Below are 20,002 nucleotides of genomic sequence, written 5' to 3' on the forward strand. Positions count from 1 at the left end.
TGCTCCCAAGGAAGCAGAGGATGTCCCCAACACACACACCTCTTTGAGTCAAGGCTCGGTCCTTTTCAGCTGGCGAACCCGCTCTCTCTCTCTTCCCAAACATGCACCTTGGCACAGCCTGCCCTTCTTCATCAGGGGACTCACAGGGCTCTGACCTGCTGCTCCTCTTGTGCCAAGCCGCACCAGAGCTGCTTCCCCTGCTGGGCGCGTCAACTTTGGGCCACTGAAAGAGGACCCAATTCACCACTTCTCAGCTGGTGCGGCTGAGAAAAATAGGCTGAAATTAGGGGCCAGCCCCCTTTCCTGGCAGCCCGCAGCCCATGGGGGTGGGGTGGAAGTCCTCCATGGACAGAGCAGCTGGGAATCTCCACTGCATGTCCATCTCAGCATGCGTGAGTTTCAGGTAAGGGTGGAAGCGGGGCTGCTCACTTGGGGTGTGTGTGTATGTGCCTGGGTGCCCCCTGAATATTTAAAGGCTCCCTGAATCAAAAAAGTTCCTGGCTATGGGCCTGGCAGAGACCCACATTCACAGTTACTATCACTCAAAAGAGCTGCAACTAGTTTATCTATTTCAATCCCTGGCAGGAGGCCTGCACCTCAGGAAGGCTCTCAGTTGACCTGTTCTTGTGCCAGCAGCTGTTTCAAGGTGGGAGCCACCTGTCAACCACAAGCCCCACTGGGCACAGCCTTGCCCACTTTCCCAAAACACCAGGCAGGTGACAAATTGGGGAACTGTGTTCAGAAGAGCCACCAGTGGCCTGTCAAAGAGCTACATGTGGTTCCCAAACCTCTGAGAATCACTGGAGTAAAGCTGCATAGGACTGCACTGTGCAGGAACCTTCACATACAAAGTACTTAGTGGTACCTCTGCAGCTGTTGGCGTGAAAGAAGTTTTAAATGTTCTTAGACTGATAGCCATGTTGGAAATAGTATTGCCAACAGGCCTGGAGAAAAATGTCTTTCCCCTTTAATGTGTGGAAATCACCGGTATGACATGGAGGTAAACATCCCACTAAGCCAGAGAACGATTTGCTGGAGCTTCCAGGTTCGCATGTTGCTGAACATATTTCTTGAAGTAACGTTTGTTTGCGCATAAACTGGAAACGTCCTCGCCGTTCCTCTGTCGTCATCCCAGCGCTTTCGGGAAATAATGCAGCACTTACAGCATTTGGCAAGTCGTGGAGGAATTTCCTGCCTTCGCTCCTGCAGCCCAATGGCGTGCCAACCCCTCCCAGAGCCTCGTTGTTCTCTGCTGCTCCTTTGCCTCACTTCGGCGCTTGGGAAATCTTGCACCACGCGAGTCCGGACATGGTTACTGCCCTGTTCCTTGCGAAATGTTTCCGACCGGTGACGTAAGCACTAACCTTGTGTTAGCAAACGTTGCTGAGTAAAGTCAGCCAATGCCTATATTACTGCAGCAATATTTTCGTGTGCGCCTTGCCTGAATTGAGAGCACGTGAAATGATTCACGTATTTAAATAGACAATTGAGGATTTCCCAACCTATTCTTAATGTGCGTTTATTGCCACTGGGAAAGACTCCCCGTTCCCTGAAGAGGTAGTGGTGGAATTCCCCCCCCCCTCCCACGAGCAGAGAGATTTCAGTGGGAATCCTGGCTCCATTACATTTGAGGGGCGTTGTCTTTCGTTTCAACAGAGGCGAGGAAAGCGTCAGGTAGCCGTCCAGTGAGCAAGAGTTGGCCTCGTTCCCACGTTCAAATTGCCTGACGCGTTCCGCAGCAAATGCGTGAAGCGCGGGTCTTCTGTCAGCAGTTCCGTATTTTACGAGTTTCCTGTAGTAGTAGTCACCTGCTGATACACTCACAGGTTGTCCTTTCCTTTTAGGAGTGGCTTTCGGGCGTGGTAACCAAACAAGCGCCTGGACAGCCGGCGAAGTCTTGGCTCGAGTACAGCGCCCTGCCCTCGCCGGGGTCAAGTTTCCCCACTCGCCACAGGCTCAGCCTACAATTCTATACATCCGTCATGTATTTCTCTCCCGCGGCCGCCCTGTCTTCAAGAAGCTGAGCGAGCTCCGGCTCGTACGTGATTCTCGCCCCTTCTCCATTTTATTGTTCACGGGACAGGCGGGGATTGGTGAGCCTGTGTCCAGAATTCTTTCTGGAAAAGGGAACCAAACTGCGCCAGCTTTATGAGCTGAATAAAATGTTTCGAGAAGAGTGATGGTGGCAGATGGCCCACAGCCCAAGCAATGACAGGAACTCTGAAGAGAAGCTTTATTAACGTTGTGCCTGGCACGGGCGCCAGCTGTAAAAAAAAAAAAAAAAAAGCCATTCAACTGACATGAAAAAGTGGGGGCGGCAGGGGAAATGCAGCCCTGAAAGGAATCCCTTGGAGTGCCCCTCTCCCCTTTAACGGCTCCCGGGTGTCGAGGAAGTTTGACAAGAAGCCACGCCTACTCCTGCTCGGCCAGGAGGGGAACTGCCTCGAGCCACTAGGGGCGAACCGTTAGGAGCGTTTGCCCCCTACGGCTGTTCGCCAGGAGTGGTCCGTTGGGGAGGAGGAAGAGGGTCACACGCACGAGTTCGGCTCGGGCGGTGACGTCACGAAACACACCCAGCCTGTTCGGTTCTTCGCCTCGTTCCAAACTCACCCCCCCCCCCCCCCCGCCCCCCCGCCGTCAGTCAGTTGTTGGTTGTTTTCAGGCTTCCTGAGACCCTCCCTCCTTGCTTCATTTGACCACCCGCTTTGCTTCGCGTTCTCCTCCTCCTCCCCCGCTCGTGTGCTTTACTCCGGGAGGTTCCCTTGGCGCCACCTCTTCCCTTCCCTTTCCTCCTTTCGCTTTTGCCCCGCCTTTTTGCCCCCATGTTCGGTCCGGACAAACTGTTGGGGCCGCTGTCCAAGCTGGACAGATACGGGAATATGGCGACCGTGGGGGATTTTAACCCGCTCAGCGCCAGCATCCCTGCTACGAAGGTGGAGGTGTCGGTGTCGTGCAGGTGAGAAATGGGCGATTGGGGGGGGGGGTGTCTACTTGGAAGGGGACGGATCTCTCTCTTCTCTCCACAGACATTAGTTATGCTTGAAAAGTCCCCTTAGGGGATGAGCAAGTAGTAGTAGCCAGGTCGGAGTGTTGCTTTTGAGGCGCTTCTAAAGGTGGAGGAATGTGTGGACGGAACCCGTGTTGCTTACTTCATGGTGTGTGTATAGGGGTCGGGTCAGGGATGGTGGTGGGGTGATGAAATCCCTCCCTGCTGTGATGCTTTTATGAATCCCCCCATATACTAGGATCCTGGCAGATTAAATTCCTTCCTAACCTCCCCCTCCCCCTGGATCGGAATATGAAATATGAAATCATTACCACCCACTAGAGTGCCAAAAGCAAACAGGAGTCTTGTGGAGCCTTTAATAGTCCACAAAAGCTTATTCTGGAACAGAATTATTGCTCCTCTTTTAAGATGCCATAGGGCTCCTTTTGTTGGGGGGGGGGAGAGAACATGGGCATAGAAGTGACCTGCCAGAGGTATATGAAATTAGAACAATTTTCAATATTCTCTTATTTCTATTGGAAGGTGTGCGTGTATGAAATTTCTTTCCTGTGTACTGCTGGGAATTGTGTGGATGGGTTCATATCTCTGAAGTGAACCACAATAAAAACCCATCATTGAACATAACTAATGAATACAGAATGGCTGGAAGGAGAGGGGGAGAGAGAGAAAAATAGGAATTTACAAATATTAACAGCAATAAGAGTCTTATCCCCCCTTTCACCTGGTCCCCTGAAAGTGCTGGATTTCCTATTTGCTCCATGTTGAAGTTGTGAAATATCTTTCCTCTGTATGATACAGGGAGAGAAAAGCACACATAATCCCCTTACCTTTTGGCATTCAGTCTCCTTGCCTTTTGGCATTCCCTTTCACTGGGTGTAGTAAGATATGAATTCCTCCTGGAATTGTTCCACCTGTGTTACCTTCTCATGCTTCCCTAGGTTTGTCTGTGGATGTGAAAATTTTCTTTTTGCTCTGTACAGCAAAAGAGTATCAGACTTTCCTTCTGTCTTGTGTTGCTTTCCTCTGCCCCATTTCTTTTACCAGTGTTCTTATTGAATATGAGTGAGGATTTAAATATGAAATCACTCAGTGCCTCTCCACAAAGGCAATTTCTACACATGAGTGAAGAGGACAGAATTCATTTGGTGATCACCTCAGTTGTTAAATGGGACTAGTCTCTCTTTCTCTGGTGGATTAGAATGGGATATCTTGTCTTTTGTGTCTGAGAGACTGGGATCCAAGTCCGAAATAGCTCTTTTGCCTCTGATATCCCTATTGTGTAATGCACAGGGGTGGAGTCAAAATCCTTTTTTCTCCTAGGGTCTTTTATTTTAGGAGTTCCCCCACCCACTGGGTATTGAGGGTAATGCAGTGATTGCCCAATATTAGAAATTTGCTTTCGTATTACGAATGGGTCAGTTGAGAATCTGTAAAGCTGGGTACAAAGCAGCTTAATATTCAGTGTCTTTCTTGTCAACCCTCTGTTACCAGAAGTAAATGGTAGGAAAATGTTGACTTAATTATCTCAGTGCAAACACCTGAAGAGCCATGTGAGTTTGTTGTTTACTTGTGGAAACAGGATGGCAATAAGATTTCTTAATCACATTTTATCCTGAAGAAATTGGTTTGAAATTAGCTGAATTAACCATTTAATCTGGTATCTTTCCGCAGCCACCTTCCTGCACCACATTTTTTTTGCTAGTTGAAAGGGTTGTTTTGCAAGTAGGTGTTGATGTTTAAAGGAAGGGAATGAGTAAATAAAGGGAAAGGGACAGAGAAAAGAAGTTTATAGTGGTATTAGCAACTAAAGTCAGTGTTATCTGTTGGTTACTTTTGTCCACTGTCCCTGAAATAGAATTTCAGGTCTTAGAATGTTAGTTGAAATATTTGTAGCTTTGCTCATGCTTGAAGAGAAAAGAGATCCATGAATATGCATATTCATTATGCTCAGAAATGGGGACCCCCCACTTACTGCTTCCAGATTCTGTTGAATTGATTCTGGAATGATTGGTTGGGAAACAGTTCTTTTAAAAATCTTTAGTACATTTCCAGAGACTTTTGCTAGCAAGAAAATCAGAGGGGAAAATACTGCTCCTTTTTCTAGACTATGTTCTCTATCACATAACATTTATTATTTATGTCACATTATTTTGTACATTGTAGGTGCTTGCAATAATCAGTGGGGAAGTATCTTCTTCATGTTATCGTAAAAACTAAGGAAGTTGTGTCTGTTACTGGCAAAATATAGTATGATTCAGCTTATACAAGACTTTTGAAGCCAGGTTTGTCTGGGAAGTAAACTCTTTCTCCTGATGTTTTCTGTGCTGAAGCGTATAATGCTGTGGACAATTTTGTGCCCTTCTCAGAGATGGCTATATATGACAAAGGACTATTGGCCAGTGTAAAGGTAAAGGTAAATGTTTCCCTTGCTTGAAAGCCAGTCAAATCCGACTCTAGGGATGCGGTGCTCATCTCCATTTCCAAGCCGAAGAGCCAGCACTGTCTGAAGATGTCTCCGTGGTCATGTGGCCGGCATAACGAAACGCCCAAGGTGCACAAAACATTGTTACCTTTCCATCGAAGCGGTACCTATTTATCTACTTGCAATTTCTTGCTTTCCAACTGCTAGGTTGGCAGGAGCTGAGGCCAGAGATGGGAGCTCACTTTGTCATGCAGCACTCGGGTTGTGTAGACTGATGCTAATGTGGGGCTGGAAGAACTGGTGGTGCATGATCAGAAACTTATGCACTGGACAAGGATTACTAGTTTTCACTTTTATTCAACTCTTCGTGCATCTGATGATTTTAAAAAAAGATGTGAAAGTCTAAGAATCTGAATAAATGCTCCAGACTTGTGCACTGTACTGGCTGCTATTGTAAGTTGTTCTTGCTTCTGGATGTTTAGGATGTGCATACTCCCCACTGATCTAGTGTAGAGTATTGTGAAGATTAGTGCAACATGTACCATGGAATGTTTCTGGGGTGTGACAAATAGCAATGAATGTAAGCAACTTGCTTTCAGTTTGGAAGCTTGATTGGGAGTCATGCAAGGCATTTTCTGCCAAGATAGAATTTGTCACCCTTTTTCTTACCTTATTTCTTACTTACTGCAGTTTATGATTCTTCATGTTTGCTGCCTGTTGTGCATGGAATAAAATTATTGAATATAGTGGATCCTGTCTCAGTTGATTGAGTTACAATATGGACAATATGTAACTGAAGTTGCTTCCTCACTAGTTCTTCCATCTGCAGCTGGCGTTATTTGGATTCCTGATAATTACCCCCAAAACAGATGATGTCATTGTTAAGTGGTTGTATTTCAGTATTTCCTTGTTGTCCTTCTGTTTATTTAAAGAGCTGATTTGAGTGTATTTGTGTGGAGAGCCTGTTCTAATTCGCTCTGCAATTGCAATGTGATCATGTTCTGTGTGTGCTTCTTAGCTTGTCACCTGAGGCAACTGTGAGAGGACTGGCCTGGGAGTTTGATAATGCATGGCTGCACAGCCAACAAATTCTCTGTTTCTGTGGACATCTTCCACACACTCTTGACTGCAATGGGGGGGGAGATGAAGGGTTTGCTTAGATGCCTCATGAATTGACCTTTCCCTTGGAACTGATGCCTGTCTATATTGAGGTTAACTGCAGTGGTTAGTCCAGTCACCATTAGCAGAGTGCTTAAATAAAGGTACAAATGCAGCAGCATTATTTCACCAGGTTAGTCAGTTTACAAAGTTACACAGAGCCGTGTAGCAGGTTTAGAAGAGAAATACTTCTCCCTTTATTTGAGAAGTATACTTTTTATTTTTATTTATTTTTTTGCATTTATATCCCGCCCTCCCCGCAAGTGGGCTCAGGATAGGAAAGAGTAGGAACATGATAGATTACTAACTTACTAACTAAAGGATGGAAGCAGAGGCCTATCTGCCTCATGGTGCCAAGAGAGTGAGAGAGAAGAAGGAAGGGGAAATGGTCCCTGAGAACATAATTTGAATTTCAAAGGGGACAGTGACAGAAGAAACATCTAGCCTATCTAGCTATCTAACCTCTCTTGCCACTAAATCTGGAGGTCTGAGACAGGGCACATCACATCTGGAACTTTCAACAGTCTACACTTGCCACTTTCGCCTGGCCCATGCTCCACAGCCAGATTGAACATTTGCAGGGCAAGCCCTGCTTATTCCTTCCATCCTCAGCATCTGCCTTCCCAAGAAGATGGGAGTGGTGCTGGAGCTTGTGAGTGCCAGCAGCCCATTAAGAGCGCATGCATACTGCCTTGCTTGATCTGTTTCTGGGGGCACCATAACTGCAACTGTCTTTGTTTGCAGCCGCTAGACACTCTGTGAACTTCAGTACAAACATGACTGCCAGGCAAACTTACCTTGCTCAACTCCTGTGACCAGATACATGGTGATTTCTGATTGAATTGTCTCTGTTGATGATTATCAAAGTTTCTGGTGAGCAGCTTTGAATTTGAGCAGCAAGCACCTATTCCACAGGGACAAATTGTTTCACCTTTGGTCCTTGCAGTTCCAGTTGTTAACTTCTGAACTGCTTTTAAATTTATTTTTTTGAGACTGTAGCTATTATACCATTCACTGTTTCTGCCATTAAGTAGTATTCCTAGTATTGTCTACCATTAAGTAGTATTCCTAGTATCATAGTATAATAGTGCAAATCTGTTCATACTGGGGGGGGGGAATTATAGAAGTATACTTCCACCAAATCAAACAGAATAGGAAGCATATTAATATGCATAAGGAGCAGACACTAAAGGCATACAGACACATAAATCTCAGTTTAAACACATCATTTTAAATATTTGCCTTTTGACAGATGTGTGGAAGGGCTATTGTAAAAATGGCAGTACTAATCAATGACATGCTATCACCTCTCTCTCTCTTTTTGGTTAAATTGACAAAGTGTATTACTATTTTTTTGTTGTTTGAGCTGGTTAGTGCTATTCCACCACAACACCAGGAATTTTACCCAATAATGGAAATAATGTAATGATATAATGGCATCATATGGTCATGGGGAAAACTCTGTCATTTAGTATCAATGATGCCCTGGGACACTCCAGTGACGGTTTCAGAATCAGTTTTTGGATACTTCAAATCAAAGTGGTTCTAGTAGGTGGGGAAATAATCACATTTTCCCCAAAATGTTATATTAAATTTTGGGTGATGAGAAAATGATAGAAACATTTCCTTGAGGGAAGATATCAGACTCCCACACAACAAATAAGCAACAGCAACTCTATAAGGCTATTTTATTGAAAGATGCTATGTGTTACAGTGTGAAAAGCTATCCAGATGGGTAAGCCTGTCTCTGAGTCCTCCCATATTTGTGTTTCTGATCTAGTTTCAGAATGTAGCTGTTTATTTTCAAATACCTTTTCTTCTGTTACTTCTGTGCCTTTCAATAATTTATCTAACAGTAACATTTAAATCGCTCTTTTAGCTTAGGTCCCTGTTGTACTGCATTAGCATCTGCTTATAGTGCTGATAAGCAGCAAATGTACTGCAATAGCAAATTTGCATATATGATTTTAATAAATGTCCATCTCCTATGGTCAAGCTCCATTCCATCAGCTGAGTCAAGTTGGAATGATTAAGCACCATGACATCAGTTCTTCCAAATGTTCTAAGAAACAATTCAGCTGTTGAAAATTGTACAAGATTAAACTATATTGAGGGCTAATGCCATTTTAAACAGACCACACTTATATTCTTATGACTAAGCTTTATGTGGTTGATGGGGAAAATTTTGAGGGTTCCAGCAAGGTGTTCAAATAGAGACAGTGGACTTCAGCAGAAAAGAATTTATTAAAGAGTTCAAACTACACAGAGAGATTCTATCCAGATACTGAAAATAAGTCTCTAAAGTTCTAACAGACATACCGTGCATTATGTAGTATCATCTTTCATCTCCAGTTACCCTCTGACCTATTCTGTATGTATTCACTATGTTTTTCATTAACATTTACTACATTTACCAATTACATTTCTTTAATGCACATTTCAGGGGCCATGGTGGCTCAGAGGTTAAGATCCTGAAGCTGCAGACCGGAAGGTCTGTAGCTTGGCAGCTCGAGATCCTAGTGCTGTGTGATGGAGTGAGCTCCCGTCTCTGGTTCCAGCTCCTGCCAACCTAGCAGTTCGAAAGTGAGAAATTGCAAGTAGATAAATAAGTACCACTTTGGTGGGAAGGTAACAGCATTCTGTGTGCTTCGGCATTTAGTCATGCCAGCCACATGACCACGGAAATGTCTTCAGACAACGCTGGCTCTTTGGCTTGGAAACGGAGATGAGCACTACCCCCTCCAGTCAGATTCAACTAGCTTTTGAGCAAGGGAAAACTGTAATGCACATTTCAGCACTTAATTATGAAGGCACACTACTCCTAAAGATAACAGGCATTTACTCAATGGTAAGCAACTGTTTGTGGTTATGTCTTCATGTTCTAACTTCTGTATCTTATCTCTAAGGCTAGGCTCAGGACAGACATCACCAGGCATTTATTTATCTTGAGTACAGCACTAGTATAGTACTTGTTTATCTTGAGTGTACAGCACTTTAAGCAGGCATGTTACATTCTTAATGTGACATCTCATTATGTAGCTAGCACCAATTATGACATTAGAAGAATTCAAGCAGAGTTCAGGAATTTAGGACATACAAAGATTTTAAGTTTTAAGGCACAGAAAATGGAGCTGCTTTTGATTAATTTTCCGGTCATGGTGGTAGAGGCCTCTCCTATTTTAAGAGCAGTTATTAAGATGTATCTGTATGTGAGGAAGTGTGCTTGCACATGAAAGCTTATACCATGAATAAAACGTTGTTGGTCTTAAAAGGTGCCACTGGACTCAAACTTTGTTCTGCTGCTTCAGACCAACACAGCTACCCCACCTGAATCTATTAACGTGTTATAGTTGCATGTACTTCTGTCTTCATCTGTGTAAGCATACCTTTCCTCCAGTATTTCATTGAAGGTAGGCCATATGTATACCATTTTTTATATTAGCTTTGCTTTCTCAGTTCTAAGTGTTCCCTCCCTGCATCACTGTTGCACATTGCTGAACAGTTTTCTCCACCAGTATACTATATTCATTTACTCACCAATATCTTGTCCTGCAGTGGCAGCAAGTGTTAGTAAACTCATCATACACTTTCCTTGGTAGAATACTTAATCCCCAAATGTGACAGTGTTTAATCTCATAATAGATTTGGTTGTACTGCTAGAACAGCTGCAGCTCAAACACATTTAGCAACGTTTACTGTTTGGATGTGGGCAGTGAGGAATACTAATGAATATTTAGAAGGCACTCCCAAATTTCCACGAAGACAAAATAGACACAGTGATTTAACAGTGTTGGGATTCTAAGATTCAAGACGGATGGTCATTTTGCAAACACAAGAGTCACATTAGTAAAAGAAAAATATATTTACTACAAAACAAAATAAAGCATGGGTAAGGTACTTTGGATAAAAGAAATAAAATGAAAAGGTTACATACTTGCAGTTACTTTCAGTACTACTATGTTATCAGCTACATCTTTCTATCTTTTGTCGGCTTCTAGAGGGAGTTTCTTGTCTGCTTCACACAAAGAGCCATAAACCTTGTGAATACATTAATGCTAGATCAAAGCATTTCCATAAGCAAGTTGTTAGTTGACCAATACAAAGGTTACAGGTCACTTCATTAGACTAAACAACTCCCACAAACTTTCCTGCTGTAGAATACATTATGTAACGTAACATCCTGTTTCCTAACAAACAACACTTAACTCTGTAATGACTGAAGTGTAAGCAACTTGAAACTCCAACAAAATAGACACAGTGATTTAACAGGGATAGAATATCAACTATAAAGGTGTATCTAGTGGCCATTTCTGCATATCATTACACTATTGATGGGATGTACCTTTTAGTTGCACCTCTCATTCTTCAGTAGAGTCTTTTCCTTGTCCTATTTACTTTAATGCATAAACCATTTGAACCTGTGGCAACGTGTGACATTTCTTTGTTGTCACGCAAGACGGCACTTTGATTGGACATCACCTCTGCACACCAGGTTGGGGAACTGAAACTTTCAGTTGTTCACTACCCTTGACTAAGTTTCATGGGGATAAAGTTGTGTTGCATACTAAACTGAGTTTCCTTCCTAAAGTTGTCTCTACTTTCCTTATGTCTCAGGACTTTGTTCTTCCAGTGTTTGTTTCCCTTGCCCACGAGCCCCCAGAAACAAACACGGTATGCATTGGATGTAAGGAAAGCCTTGTTATTTTATTTGAACCACACCAAAGACTTCTGTAACTCAGATAATCTCTTCCTCATCGTCAATAGAAAGGGTATACCACCTCTTCACAGACCATGGCTGGGTAATCTCTGCCATTAGACTAGCATACTTATTGTCCAAGGTAGACTGTCCCCTACTGGTTAAGGCATATTCTTCCAGGGTTCAGTCTTTCTCAGCAGGGAGAGTTCTGGTGGTAAACATCTGTAAAGCAGCTACATGATCTTTGGCCTTGATATTTCTGAAACATTATGCAATCAATGTCCATTCCAGGAGTGATGCAGCTATGGGGAAAACACTGTTGCAGTCTTCATTTCACTAAATATCCCACACCCTCCTCCTGCAGTAAGTGAACTTGCCATTCTCCCATGTGGGATTGCACAGAAGCCATAAAGATGAAAATATGGTTGCAGTTACCTGTAATGGTTGTTCATCAAATGATCTTCTGTGCAGACACGCATCCCTGCTGTAGGATCCTCCACTGTGTGGATCTTTTTCCACAGTAGTGAATGGAGAGCTGAGACAGGAGTGCTCCCCCAGCTTCCATCATGCGCCCGTTTAGGCGGGAAAATGTTGGCATGTGCTGGAGGGGAGGGGGAACACTCCAGAACCTATGAAAAGAGCTAGAAATCTTGAGAAAAATCCTCTCTGCAACTGGCCTGCGCATATGCGGTCTCATGTGTGTCTGCGTAGAAGACCACTGGATGAACAACAGTTACAGGTAAGTGCAGTCATGTTTTAAAAGGAATGAAGCATGTGATTTCTGTTTCTTTTTCACATTTAAACTGGTTCTAAGGAACCTGAGAAAAGTACACTAGTATTGTTGAAAATGTCTTCTGAAACTGTACATATCAGCTCTTTGCAACTAAAATTATGTTTAAATAAGTGTGCTGGTCCTCTGACTATGTACTTTTCTTGTTTACATTGTTGCTGTATGTTTTTGCTATAATTCTGCTTCTTACCCTTGAATATTTTAGGAATTAAAGTGCTAGTACTGTTTATGCAGTGAGGCAATGTGTTTTACAGATGGATCATGTAGCAGTATCTTTTTCTGAATCTCCATTAATTAACTGACTTTCTAAGGCTGCCAAACAGTCAAGATACTGTCTCCATATATCTTTATTGCCTCAGTTGAGTCTGACATCAAATGGCCTGTACTGTATGCGTTTTTTGATAAATTGCAGTCAACTTGTTCCTCACATTTTATTGCCTTAGGCTCAGGGCCAAAATCTATATTTCACATAATTGTGTGTGAAACAAAAAGAAAAAAAACCCAGTAAAGGGAAAGTTGCACACAATTGCATGCAACATGTAGTTTGACTTTTAGAGTCCTTAAGCCCTGCTATATAAAATACATTAAATGCTTAGTTTGTTTAAGGCTTAAATGCATACATGTTTTTATCTTGAGCATTTGTCTTGAGCCTTAAATTAAAATAAAAACTTTAAAACTGCAACATTTGTGCCTTACTTAAGGTGATGGTCATGAGCTTGTACTCTGAAGAAGTGTGAGAAAAAGCCTTTGACTCCCCAATGGAGTGGCTTTAGGAAATTTTGGCAGTCCACAGATGCAGGAGTATGTGCCCAAACAGATGCTATCCGAAAAGTGGTTGAGGCTCTGGGTACGACCATAGCCTCACAGCACTTATCTCTGACTCCCAATTAGGGGTGTGCACAAAAATTTTTCCCTGGTATTTCCTGATATTCCCGAATCCCAGTATCGGTATGATACTGGGGTTCAGGAATTATCAGACGAACTGAATTTGCTATCACTGAAGGGAAGGTATTTAAAGGACGGGGAGTCACTCCACTGAGGCGGCACGATCCCCAGAAGCAAGGGAAAGTGTTTTAAGTTTAAACACTTTCCCTTCCTCACCCAGCAAAGGGATTCCCCAAATGGATGCCAAATATACAACATCCATTTGGGGATTCGTATTCGGCTGGCCAGATCAGATTAGGGCAGGCATTTGGTTGTGCCTGCTTTTGGCAGGCTCGAATAATGCCAAATAGGTATTATTCAGGTTTTTTCCCAGTTCGTCCGAACCGAATGTGCATCCCTAGTCCCAATCTGAGGAGCTCTCCTAAAGTGCATCAGCAGTCAATATTTGTGCCAGATCAACAGTTGGCACTAAGTAGCGCAGGGCAGTTCCGATTGTCACAGGACAGTAACCTTCACCTTTTATCCAACTCCCTATGGCAGGGGTCCTCAGTGTGGTGCTTGGGGCTCTATGGTGCCCATCAGCACTTTTCCTAGTGCCCAACAACTGTTTTGAGAAAGTGGGTGAGGCTAGGTGGGGTCCTGCCCAGTAGGGCTTTTGATTACCCATTTGAGATCTGATTGTCTGTTCACATTAAAATAACACTTCAGCGATGGCTGCCACTGCAGTGTTGGTTTTATTCTCTCTCTGAAATGCTCTTTCCCGGGATATTTAAAAAATTTACTTCTCTTATCCCCTGCACTTGGGCTTCCTCTGTGTGTGTGGCTGGCTCCACCTCCCACATGGTTGTGCCCATTGCCCTGTTTCAAAATTCTACAGGTGCCCACAGGCTCAAAAATGTTGGGGATACCTGCTCTATAGAATAGGGAATTGCCCTTTTCAGCTTCATTGAGAGATGAAGGGATGGCTACAGCTTTTCATTGTCTAAGAACCATCCTCTAAACTGTCAGATAGACAGGCTTCACACTACAGACGGAGAAAATGCCTCAGATAGATCCCCTCTTGTATGAATCTCTTTAAAGGAGCTCAAGTAGCTTAGAAATGGCTTCAGAATCCTTGCATAGCCAGCAGGGATGGAAATGTCATCCTTAAAAAGCTGCTCAGCCCAGAGTCTTTTCTGGTTTATGCATGGGATCCAGACAGGGTGGATTTAAATCAGTAGTCAGTAAGACTTGATTTAAATAATGGTTTTCTTCATAAAGGCTCATAATTGTTGGTTGTTAAAACCTTAATATTTACAAACCAGATGAAGGTTTAATTTTTAAAAGAATAATTTTTGGGTTAATTTTACAGTTATATAAGAAAATTAATGGTGGTTTGGTTATTTACCATTTGAAATAGATAATTATGAAATCATTGCAAGGTGGACTTCCCTAGTTTAATAGGTTAATCATTCATGTTTGGACAACTTTTCTGCTGTACTTATTGGAAGAAGAAAAATAATAACAGTTAATGTTCTTGTATTTGCTTAAATATTCATGATGCTGTACTCATAAAGATGTCAAGACTTCTGGAGTATTCTGCACAAAAAAAATTCACGTTCACTTCTAATATTTGCTCCACCCTCCTCACACTTTGCTCTTACATCTCCTCTTTATTCAGATCTATTCCACCCCAAACAATCTTCTATTCATTAAACTTCTTAAAACTTAGCACTTAAGAGGTAAAGGTTGATTCTGTGTACAATAGATTTGCAGAGGAACAATAGGACAGAGGTCCCTTTCTTAACTCTATGTTTATTTTAAAACATTGTTGCTGTTAAGAAGAGGCATATTATCTTTGCAGACACAAATTCACAGTTTTGAGAACTGCAAAACCAAGCATCTGTGATGGTATCTTCAAGATAGAAATAATCTCCCAAATACCTCTGGGAGAGCATGACATTGGGGTCCTAATAAATGAATTAATGGAATTCATTTAGGAAGAATTTTAAACATTGTGTGAATATACAGTCCCATACTGCATAATTAAAACTGATCCTTACATGACCTTTGGGCTATAATGTATCTTAAACAGTCTTTAGATAGATTTTTCTTTGAAAAGTATTTTATCAAATAAAATCCAATTTAAATTTTTAAAATGCTATTTAATTTTTTTTAAAATCATTGATTTGTATCCACTCTGGATCCAGGCCAGATTTTGGTTGCCATGCTGCTTGAATCTGATGATTCACATTGTCTCTCAGACTGGGAAGGGAGGAAACTGCTTGTAGGAGCGGATTCAACACAAACAGGTGTCAGCTTACTCAGGAGGATCTTTCCCTTTAAATTACCAAAGTAATAACAATGCTAAAGCTCCTTCATTCCTTCAGAGGAGAACCCTCAGTCTGGGACCTAGAATATTCTTAAAGCAAACAGGAAAGGTATTCCCTAGTGGTAAAGGACTGGTTTAAATATTTTCCTTCCCAAATTATTTTGTGCCCCCTGCCTTGTGCCCTCAAATTATGACACTGGAATGCTTAAAGATTATATTCCTTTTTGCAGCAGAGAGTTTTTTATTCTGGTCCCATTGGTAGTTATCTCAGTGGCCACCAGTGCAGAGGTCCTGAAAGATGGGGAAGGGTCCTTAGGAGCTATATCAGACTGTAGCAGCAAGCTTCTTTGATGTGGGCATGTAAGGCACTGATCAACATGATAGCCATGATCAGAAAGCAAGGAAAATACATTCATAGGATAGAGGGAAGAGCTATGGCTGGTACAGTCATGGTATATCAAAATCTTTGACTGAAGAGCTGGTTAGAGGAGACCTTGTCCAAAAACATCCTTGTCACTTCCCCCAAGTAAATGTGCTCGTTGAGGATAATCTAAATTATAATCATGTTGAAACAAGAGATTAAAACATTGTGGTGCGCAGTGCTTTGGATTTTCCAGGAAGATTTGAATGGGGAAAATTATGATTCAAATTTAAACAATTTAAGTATCTAAATAATGTTAACCGATGAAAGCAAATGTGAAGCCTAGAATCTCTGGGGGTTTTCCATGCTTCATATCCTACATTAGGCCATTTACCGTGATTGATCTGCAGCAAAACAGCTCAGACTATAGATAAACAGACTATATTTATATACAGGGGGTGGAAAAATTTCTCTTTTTTGAAGAAATTTTAATTTTATTAGAAGAATAAAACTGGGAGACATACAGAAAAAATTGAAACCATAGCATCAATTGGATACAGCATAAAGGACAAAAACAGGCAAGAAAGAGGGAAAAAGGAAGGGAGGGGAACATAAAAGGCTTTCAATTTTCTCTACAGCAAATATAATTTTGGTTACAGAATTTTCCTTGCTTATATATATAACCAAGAACTCTTTCTCTTTTTAATTTTTCTTAAGTAGATTTCTTATTCAGATAAGCCACAAATCATCTTTATCTTTTTCATGCAATCTCTAATAAGTAAAATAATTATCTTTTCCCTAACCAGTACCATAAATTTAACCATATCTGCCAAGTCCAACATCTTTTCCAGGAATTCTTCTATTATAGGTATTCTCAGACATTTACATTTCTATGCATATGTCCTTTTTGCTGCTGTAGTCAAGCATAGGAACAAAGCTCCATAACAGAAAAGACTCTGGTTTCAGCTGTATCTTAGTTTTTAGAGTCGTCCACAAATTCCATATCTAACTCTTTCCTTTGTAAAAATTTTGCCAAAAGTAATGTACTCCTCTCTCTGATATCTTCATCAGTTTCTTCTTGGATATCTCTATGCCTCAGACAGTATTTCTTTTCTCTCAAGTCCATAGGGGATAAAAAAATCCAAATGTCTGTCAATCTCTTCTATTTTATTGTGTACAGCAACCACTTTATAATTGATTTGCTTAACTCCCTCAGTAGCATGCCCTATTGTTCCTTCAATTTTTTCCACATCATCTTTCATTTCTTGTTTAGATTTCCCAAAACTCTCATTCATTCTTTTCTCAAAAGCCTCTATCTTGTTTTCAAGATTCTCTATTTTACTCTCTATTCTGCATCCCATTTGTTCAAGTAATTTCTGCATTGTATCTGATGTGCCAGGTTGGTCTGATGAACCTTCCCCATTAAAATTCTTTCTGGAACTTGTTATAGCTTATAATCCAAGATATGAAGATAAAAATCGAGAGAGACCATTTTCAAATCACATACACTTTTAGCTATCAGGAATTTGTGTCTTTTTACCATGACAACAAGAATTAAAAAAAATCAAAGCAAGTACTCCAGAATGTTATCAAATCAGTTACTTTCACTTTTAGATGTCAGGAGTTTGTATTCTTTTACCATGGCAACAAAGGTCAAATACTCCAAGAATGTCTCAGTCTTATCTTCTGTCCTATATATATATAATTGCCCTAACACGTTTGCAATTTCTAGCTCTCCCATTGGCTGTGCTGTGCTCCATCAGACATTGGTCCATCAACTGCCACTCAAGAGTACTTGTGTGCCATTGGCTGGGTGATGGGTCCGCTCCTCTCCCCCACCCGCTGCCAGCATGGACACTCTTCCCTCACAGAATAAACTACCAAAACAACTGTCTCTCTTGACAAAGACAATTCTCCTGCTTGGCTCCTGTGGGACTAACTTTTCCCTCAGTGGCTGTTGCTAGGCAACCAAGTTTGGTTCTGTCAGTAAAAAGGCAAAGGCAGGAGGCCCTTTTCCAGTCCTTTGTGAAGAACTCATTGGCGCAAGTCCTGACCAGCTCCAGGTTGGGAAGTTCCTAGATATTTTTTGGTGGAGTCTACAGAAGCCAGAGTTTGGGAATGGGAGAGGCCTCAGCTGAATAGAATGCCATAGAGCCCAACCTCCAAAGCAGTTAGTTTCTCCAGGGGGGGGAAGAGATCTGTTGTCTGGAGTTGAGTTGTGATACCTGGAGATTTTCAGGCTACACCTGGAGGTTGGCTACCCTAGGTGTAGCAGTTAGTGCTTCAGAGCAGGGTCTGCCAGGCCCAGGTTCTTGCTGTGGAAGCTGAGTGGGTAATTTCAGACCAATCACAGACTTTCAGCCTAACATACCTCACTGGGGTGTTGTGCAGATCAGAAGGGGGAGAGGAGAATGATATACACTGTTTTGGTCTCCACTGCAGAGAAAGACTACTTTTCTTCCTGGGGAACCATTGGTACCAATCTCCAGGTGAGGGCTGGAGATCACTAGGAATTAAAACTGCTCTCCAGACAGCAGAGATCAGCTCCCCTGGAATAAATGGCTGTTCTGCAGGGTGGAATTTGTGTCATTATACCCTGCTAAGGTTGCTTCCCCTTCTGCTTGGGTCCCCACTGAGGAGGAGAAAAACTGTAGTTTTCCTAGGTAGGGGCTTTGGGGGGGGGGAGATGGAATGCTGAAGTCAGAGGGGCAAATAACAGTAGGTTGATGGTTGGCTGGGAAGGAGATATGGTTGCCAACTCTAGGTTGGGAAATTCCTGGAAGGTTGAGGGGTGGAGCCAGGAGAGAGTGGGGTTTGTGGAGGGGTGGTACCTCAGACAGGTACAATGCCATAGACTCCACCCTCCAAACCAGCCATTTCCTCCTGGGAAACCATTGTTGCCAATCTCCAGGTGAGGGCTGGAGATCACTCAGAATTACAACTGCTCTCCAGATGGCCGAGATCAGTTCCCCTGGAGAAAATGGTGGGCTCTGTGTCATTATACCCTGCTGAGGCAACCCTTCCATGACAGCCAGAGTGACTTAGCAGTTAGTGCTTCAGAGCAGGGTCTGCCAGACCCGGGTTCTTCCTGTAGAAGCTGATTGGTTAATTTCAGACCACTCACAGACTTTCAGCCTAACCTTCATCACAGGGTTGTTGTGCAAATCAAAAAGGGGGAGAGGAGAATGATGTGAGCTGCTTTGGTCCCCACTGTAGAGAAAGACTGTACTTCTCCTAGGTAGAGGCTGCAGGGAGAGGAGAGGAGACGGAAACCTGAAGTCAGGGGGGTAGATAACGGTAGATTGATGGTTGGCTGGGAAGGAGATAGGGTTGTCACCTCTGGGTTGAGAAATTCCTGGAGATTTGAGGGGTGACGTATGGAGACGGTTGTCAGGTTCCTTAGCAGGATCACACCACACACCAAGGCTTCTTAAGATAAGTGTTTAATGATAGTCCATTACTAATAACTAGTATACAGCTTGTGTCAGGAATGACTGGCAATATGATGGCTACTGACTTATAGTAAAATCAAATGTCCCTCCCCATAAGCTAAAGCCAATGATTACATTTCGCGCGCAGGGGCAAGCAAGTGGCTGCGTGCCCAAACCGTTAAAATTCCCAGGCCGGGCAATGCTGCAGCTGGAAGGAATAGCAAGGTCAGAGCAGAGATAAGCAGCGAAAAGCCAGACAGGATGAGCTGGCGTGGAGAAGGAGATGCCTCCCCCACATTCCAACACCATGACAGGGTTACCTGACAACGGTGGGGTTTGAGGAAGTGTGGGTCCTCAGACAGGTACAATGTCATAGATGCTACTCTCCAAACCAGCCATTTCATCCTGGGGAACCATTGTTGCCAGTCTCCAGGAGAGAGCTGGAGATCACTCAGAATTACAACTGCTCTTCAGATGGCAGAGATCAGTTCCCCTTTAGAAAACAGCAGCGCTGTGTCATTATACTCTGCTGAGGTCACCATAGCAAATTGACGCTGAGGGCCCAAGGCCAGAGTCTCTAGAGCTTGTTGTATTTATTTCCACAATGGGCCTTATTCCTAGTTATATATAATTGTACAATAACAAGCAATCCTCTGAAGTAAATATAAGAACAGTTTCATGGCAGATTTATCTTTGCAGCCAAAAATCTTTCACGCATGCACACTTCCATAAAAAATAAAATTAAAGATTAAAAGTTAAGAATTAAAAAAATTAATTCCTCATCCATTTGGCTTTCCTGATTTCTTAATTATACTTTTTGCCAGATAAAGTTCTCAGATGTCGAGCAGCCTTTGACTTTGTACTCCAGGTGGGGATATGTCCATTATAACGATAAATGTTTAGATTGGAAACAGATTTGGAATCCCCCCGCCAACAATTCC

At 42.6% G+C, this 20,002-nt stretch overlaps 1 protein-coding gene across 1 annotated transcript in view; it reads left to right on the forward strand.

The window, feature by feature from the left end:
* The first annotated feature begins 2,627 nt into the window (after positions 1-2,627).
* Positions 2,628-20,002, forward strand: part of CPNE8 (copine VIII) — a 149,320-nt gene continuing 131,945 nt past the window's right edge. Inside the window, exon 1 of the mRNA XM_015413714.1 lies at positions 2,628-2,956. Within this exon, the coding sequence (XP_015269200.1) occupies positions 2,823-2,956 (134 nt within the window). The 5' untranslated portion in view covers positions 2,628-2,822. The remainder of the gene's footprint in view (positions 2,957-20,002) is intronic.

The sequence above is a fragment of the Gekko japonicus genome, unplaced genomic scaffold, assembly GCF_001447785.1.
Source record: "Gekko japonicus isolate JY-2015 unplaced genomic scaffold, Gekko_japonicus_V1.1 scaffold572, whole genome shotgun sequence".
NCBI lineage: Eukaryota > Metazoa > Chordata > Lepidosauria > Squamata > Gekkonidae > Gekko > Gekko japonicus.